General features: G+C 33.9%; 1 protein-coding gene across 1 annotated transcript; it reads right to left on the reverse strand.

Annotated features, from left to right (window-relative positions):
* Nucleotides 1–3,476: 3,476 nt before the first annotated feature.
* LOC129234382 (piggyBac transposable element-derived protein 3-like) lies at nt 3,477–6,955 on the reverse strand. The gene is made up of 2 exons (XM_054868375.1): nt 6,882–6,955; nt 3,477–5,253 (listed from the first exon to the last, which is right to left on the reverse strand). Exons 1-2 carry the CDS (start codon nt 6,953–6,955, stop codon nt 3,477–3,479), a joined length of 1,851 nt encoding a protein of 616 aa, XP_054724350.1.
* Between the last annotated feature and the right edge of the window lie 580 nt (nt 6,956–7,535).

The following is a 7,535-nucleotide window of genomic DNA, read 5'->3' on the forward strand; positions in this document are numbered from 1 at the left end:
GAGCTATTAGAGCTCAGTTTAATCAGCATACAATGTGGCGCATTTAGCAGGGCTGAACCAAAAGCACAAAGAGGGGCAAAGATCCTTTACTGGGCAGGTGTAAGAAAAGCTCATCCATAAAGGAGAGAAAAACAGCCTATTAGAAACGGTAATTGGTTTGTCGTTAATAATGAAATCTATGTAAGTAAGCTTCGGTGTGGATTAATGGACATAGCTTTTGCGTATGAAAATATGTTTGAATGTAAAATTAGCTTTTTTTTTTCGCTGAAAACATTCTTTTCCCATATTTTTTATCAAACAAATTTCTTGAACGCCTGTGCATACATTCACGGCTGACAGTACCGCGCATTGAAAAAAATATTAATTATAATCAAATATGGAAGAAATTATACGTTTCCAAAATCAATTTCGATTAAACCTCAACACGCAAATAATAACATCCCGGAATCTACATTAGTGACACCAGCCGTGAAAGCCTTCATTCTTGCATGGATCACCTCTACGGGGATTAAACCTACCATTCGATACGCAGTTTCGAAGTGTTACGAAAGAAGAAAGTCCAACTGTTAACTTCCTTAATCTTTCTGCTTCGTTGGGACTAATCCCATGTTTCTACAACAGAAACGTCTCCTCCGTACTACTCAATCTCACCGCATCTACAACCGAGAGGAGAAAGCTCTTTTACTACGATCAGTGAATGATGTGAGAGACCTTTTGTCCGCTGCAGCAGTTTACAAGATCCCATGTTCCTGTGGATCGGCCTACATTGGAACAAAAAAAAAAAAAAAAGAAGCGGTAATACAAGAATAAAATAACACCAGAGAAACTGTCGTCTGGGACAAACTGAAAAATCAGCAGTCGCGGAACACTTTCAGTGATGGCACCCATGACATTAAATTCAAAGAAACCAAAATAATTTCAAGATTTCCCACTACTACAACAAATTAAACAGAGAAGCGATCGAAATTTTCAAACATCCCAACAATTTTAACAAAAATCAAGAAGGAATTAAGATCAACAAACTCTAGCATGCTACACTTAGACGGATTATCCCGAGAGATGCTTCTAGCCAAGCAGAAACAGCAATGGACACCCAGCAGTCAATCTCCAACCAAAATGAAGAGAGCTTAAGTATCGACCAACCAGAAACAAAGACGAACGTTCATCAGCCAATCCTGGCCGAGAACGAAGGAAGAGCTAGCTCTTCCCGTATAAATAGTGACAATAGTGACAAGTATCTGATTTAGTTGCTAGGAAGTCACTTCCCTGGAAGCTTCGACCACGCTAACACTGAAGATGGCCGCCGCAGATGCGGTCAAAACATACACTTAGACCACGGCACAATAACTCGGAATTTTTCAACAGTACGTAAAATAATTTTCAATAACTATATTTAAAAATGCGAAACTTTATTTTAGACGTAACTTAGAAGAAAATAATTCACAGCAATATCTACATTGATGCTGCATTATATTTTCCAAATACACTGCATAGCTTCCTCTATTTTTTGTTATACCTGTTAAAGACAGTTCTATACTCGCAACAAAATTTTTCGCATTGTTTCATGTAGATTAATTACGGCAAAGCGAAGTAATTTGTGTTGGAATTTGCCGAGATGATAAGAAAGTAAGCTGAGAAAAATAGTTTTCATATTATATTACAGAGACAATCAACAAACGTCGAAATTCACACATTTAGCCATGTTACTCCAATAACTATTTCCTTTAATTAACGTAAGTAACAGCAACAACTTTTCTGAACGTCCGGAATAATTGCGTCATGTTATACCATAACTAGAACTGAAACTTTAATTGCAATCTAACTGGGAATGTTTTTATTTCGCCTTATTTTCATCGTGAGTAATTATGAAGGTTCTTTTCGTTGTTAAGGTTTAATGTTGTCATGGGTCGGAAGTGCTTTTGGTATCACAAAATTTCATTTTGAATGTTAAGTTAATATTAGTATTCTTCCTTCCATTTGTCGCATTATTAAACGATGTGTTAAGTCTAACGACCAGGATTATTCAAAAACTTTCGATTTAACATGACTTACTAATTTTTCAAGTGTCAACTAATAAGGAATTTATCTCAAGATCAAACGGTTTAATTTAAAATGAGTTTAAATGCATGTTAGAACAAATGCTATTTTTCAAATTACTGAAACTTCTCTCATAACTTGAATTACTGAAGGAGCCAGCATGATCTTTCTTCTTTGCTGAGCGAATTCTTTTAAGATGTGTTCCTAAATGAGTCCACATCTTAGAGCAGGGATTAGTAAATGGAGGGATCAATTCCAATCATATCATTGGCTTAGCGAAAGCAGACCCTGAGACACCAAGGCACGTGACTCAACAAGACGAATTGTTTGCACGATTTGCGTAAAACCAGCGGGAGAAACCTGCTTTATTCGAATGCTTATTCACAATGATTTGCTTTAAAATCTAACACGTGACTTGGTGTCTTAGCTTCACGAATAAAAATCTTCACTTCCTCCATTTTATCTTTTCTCAATGGTCTTCATGTCCGATACTTCATCTTTTATGACTAAATGAAAAGTGAATGGATCAAACATTCAGATTTATTACGTCGAAGCATCAAAAGATGAAATAGGTTTCGCTTCTGAAAATTCATTCTTGCCGTGTGAATGGTAGTCCGTCGGCAGTGTTTAGCATTCGGAACTAAATCCGACTGCAATAGGAGGAGGGAAAAAAAAATTAGTCGAAGTAGCAACTTTATATGTTACAGCAAAGAGGAGAAAGGGAAAAAATATTTTCATTGTAAAATTACTTAGGATCTATTTTTGCATTACCCCACCTTTCGATTCATAAAATGCATTATTTAAATTACTTATGAGTCTAGTGACTGAACGGGTGGATTTAATCATGAAAAGTCAGAAAGTTTATTACGTCTAGTTAGTCATTATTCGATTTGTGAACAATATAATACATAGGGCATAATAAGTCCCTTCCGTCTTTAACCCATTAATGCCCAACTCCGAATTTAAATTTTTTTTTTGGCTCTTTATCTTTGTAAGGGTGCTAAATGAACTAGAAAAATGATGAAAAAAATCCTGAGTCAAAATTTAAATTTTAATTCTATATTATGTTACCGTCCTATATATAGGACGCTAGGCACGAGAGGGGACAGGTTTTTACAAATATTTCTACTCTTAAATTTTCCAAAATCAACTGCCTTTTTTTATCAAATTTGCATGTATTAAGACAGTAAATGAACAAAAATGCATGTAGCAAATCATAATAATGAAACTATATAATTAAAAATAATTTTAATTATCTGAAAATATTGTAATACTGTGCAGGAAATATAGCATTTAGTTTATTTTAACGAGTGCTTCTAACTTTAAAAATATTTAAACTTATATTTACTTTAAAATAATGCACAATAACAACTACATTTGCAATATAACTGAAAAATGTTTGAGAAAATATTTTTTTTTCTTCTACATTTTTAAAAAAGTTATTCAGTATGAAAGATTTCAAAGCATTTGTCATGCAATCCTACTAAGCATTTAATGCACTTTCTTGTAGATTTCTTACCACAGTAAGCACATCTTATTTGTTTTGGATTTACTACTATTAGGTGATCTTTTCCATCAAAGCTAACTTCATTGCATACTCTGCTAGACAATTTCTTTGGTTTTCCCAAAGCCACACTGATATTTGCTCTCTTGCTGTACTTTGCAAAATATGTTTGGCAGATTTCCCTTCTGAATTGCAAAAGATCCATTTTCTTGTCTTCATAAGAAGGGCATAACCTGTATAGCAGCCATGCATTTTGCACAGGAGCTTCTAAGCCGAACAAAAATAGTGGCCACCACCATTTTTTGGACCGTATGGAACAGCGGTATTGGGCTATGTTCTGATCCATACGGTCTGTTCCACCCATGAATTTATTGTATTGGGAAACAACAAATGGCTGGTCTATCTCAATAAATTTTCTTTCGGCATTCGACCATCGTTTAGCTTGAACTATGGGTGTAACGCCATACTGGTTGGATGCTAAGGTAACAACACTGTTGTCATTCCATCTTACTAAACTCAAATTTTTCGCGTTTCGGAAATCATAACTTCCTCGCTTTCGTTTTTTAAAGGATTTAATTTCTTCAAGTGGACAGTTTTCAATTCTGTTTTTTCGCACAGTTCCGGTTGCTCCCATTCTTTTCTCTGTTAATTTATCAATTAAAGCAGGTGAAGTGAAAAGATTGTCAAAATATAAATCATACTGCTTATTTTCAGGGAGTTCGGAAATGAGATCCATTACAACTGCACCTCCCATCCCAATTCCAGATGTGTTGGAAACAGTTCCTGCACCTCTGTATGGTTCAAATTGGATTAGGTAATCAAGTTTGGTGTTTAAGCACCAAACTTTATATCCATATCTGATAGGTTTTCCTTTGATGTACTGTTTACATCCGTGATGTCCGAAATATGGAACCATACTTTCATCAATAGACAACTGCTGTTCATCTGGCATATGTCTCAAGAATGTTTCATTTAAGAGGTTGAAGAATGGGCGCAGTTTAGCCATTTTGTCAGTTTTATCTAAATTGCTATTGTCGGCGAAGTGCAAATACTGCATTATTTTTTCAAATCGGCACCGTGGCATGGCTTCTGAAATTACATTATTTCTTACATCGCTTGAGTTTTCCCAGTACATTCGTCTTCTTGGGAGCACATTATAGCCACTAGTCAGAAGGATAGCAAAAAACAATTTCAGTTCATCAGCATCAATAACAAAATCATGATCTCCTTTTTGACCGGCATACAAAATAGATTGTTCCAAAATTAGTTGAATTATTTCGCCATTTAGGAACAGTTCAAATAAAGATGTAGGGGACCAATGGACATTCAAAAACGGAGGTTTTTGTTCATTCCATGTTAATTGAAGATAATTGTCTTTACGTAATTCACTTTTGGACCAATTTCGATTTTTCTGGGGAATCTTCTTTTTCATAATACGTTTTTTACAATTCGACGGAGTGTGTCTTACATCTTCTACTTCACTGTCTGATTCACCAATAATTTTTCTTTCTTGATTATTTTTTCGAAGAGTTACAACGGCTTTTGCTCTCAACTGTCCGCCAGTTAAATTGTTCATTTCTAAACAGTCTTCTTTTCCACTGTCTTCATCAGTTACTTCATTAGATGGGGGATCCAAAAAAATATCAGCTCCATGAAATGTGTCATCATCAGATAACTCTGTCATTAAAGCTAATGCTTCTTCAACTGTCAAACTTAAAACAAAAAGGAAAATAAGCACTGAAAAAAAGTGTCCTCATTTCAAACGTATTTTAAATTAAAAATTATAATTGGAATTTTTCAGATTTTACGCGCGTTTAAAAGCATTCACCGAATTAACTGAATACATGTTTATCCATTACTATAATTGTTAATCTTCATAATTGTTAATCTAACATATTTCAATCCAATTAAATTTTTACATTAACTAGTTTTATTAATACATTTATTTCTGAAAGCTCTTAAAGAATAAAAAATATTGCATCTATTAGAACATGCAAAAACATAATAAACTATGAGAGAAAACATGCTCTAATGCAAAAAAAAAAGCATGAAAATAATATGGTTAATTATATTAATAACGTTCCAAATAACTTAACTCTTTAATGCTATCCTTACTCAAAACTTATTTTAAAGAAAACATATATTTTCTATATTATACGACGGTAAAACATCATGAATGATCAGCAAAGCTAAGCTTTCACGTATCGGAACAGGTTTGAAAAACCTGTCCCCGTTCGTGCCTAGCGTCCTATATATAGAACGTAACGAAATCGCAAAATTAACAACAATAGAATAATATTTTTAACAGTTTGAGAAATACGTGTTTTAGAAAAAAGTACAAGCTACAATAGGAACATAAAAGCTTTTGATATTGATAAGAAATAAAAATTGCAACTCACTTTTTGCGCTTTGCCATTTTGAAAAGATGAAAAATCACTTTCTTTAACTTTAGCCAGTAAGAATAAATAATAATAAAAAAAAATTAGTGCTGCCACCTTGTGGATAATAGTAGATACAATGTTTCTTTATGATAATCAGTTATTTGATCTGGAATAAAATATTTTTTTTGCCGAGTTACGGAAAAATTTGTATGCGTCCTTTTAAAAGGACGCTAGGCATAAATGGGTTAAAATAATTTTATTGATATATAGCTGAAAAATAACTGGGATATTATAAACGAATTAGCTTCAGGTTCTACAAAATAAATCTGTTGGATTTATTCAGACAAAAACGCATCTGGTTGTCTAAAATATGATACAATTAGTTCCATCAGCCCGTATGATTTGTACCACTGATGAGGAGTCCAGTTTTTTGCACCATTGATGTCACTGTTTTGTACCATTGGTGTCACTGTTTAGCACCATTGGTGTCACTGTTTAGCACCATTGGTGTCACTGAGAAGAACGACGGCTGTCACCACTGCTTAAAAAAATTTATTCCATACATTTTCGAAGCATGCAGTTTCGTTCAGGCAATTCTAGCTGAAATAGGATTCTGGAGACGTCAATGTATGTCGGACATTATCTGAAGTAAAGATCTCTTACGTTTTTGAACCACTATGTTGATTAACTCTCTTTTATTCATCTCAAAAAGCGTTGTTTTCCTGTACTTCGTAGATCACACATTACCGCATTTCATGCATGGTGGTGTGGACACTATCTTAATACTATTTAGAAGTCCTAATAATTAGCTGCTTTTGTCACTGAGCAAACAGGGCATCGTATTCACAACATCATGATTTTTTAAAACTATGGCAGATGAGTCAATATTGAAGTAATCAAAATGTGAGAAAAGCGTATGCCACACCTATGAGAAATGTAGAATGACTCTGACACCTTACCATTCATATTCACGAAGCTCTAAGTAATGCACGCGTTCTGCTTCCTTGGAATGGACCATGGATTTTTCATGCATGTTCGTACCATTTTGCGCATAGAGCGATCTTGTACAAATTTATACGAAATTTCTTTTTCTATAATTTCACTATAGGTTTTTTGTTCTTTATATTTGTGATTTAAGGTATTTCAACTCTTTTCGTTCAGAAAGGTTATTTAAAATTCCATGCATTCGAAATTTTCCTAGATCGGAAGAATAATTCAGCGGTTGATTTATTCATAAACGCAGTAGCTCACATGAAGGAAGAAACTTCTGAAGATTCAGTTTGAAAGCAAACATTTAAATTAAAATTATGTGTTTGAGTTGTTCTGGGAATACATAGAGATGAATCGACTGACTCTTGATATCCTTTTATGTAGTATATCTAGAATATTTTATTTCCTGCTTTTACCTAAACGAAGTGCATTCCTTTTTTTTAAAGTAGTTTATGATTTTTGCTGTAAAAGTAATGCATTTATCACATGCATTCACTAATGTAATGAGCTACAGCTATGTAAATATCACTGCAGAATAAAATCTGTTGATTCTTCTTCGAACAGGATATTACGAAGCGTTTTTTTAAGTAAGGTTCATTTTGTTTTAGACACCAGTAGTTAGC

This window comes from Uloborus diversus, chromosome 1, assembly GCF_026930045.1.
Source record: "Uloborus diversus isolate 005 chromosome 1, Udiv.v.3.1, whole genome shotgun sequence".
In the NCBI taxonomy this organism is placed as follows: Eukaryota; Metazoa; Arthropoda; class Arachnida; order Araneae; family Uloboridae; genus Uloborus; species Uloborus diversus.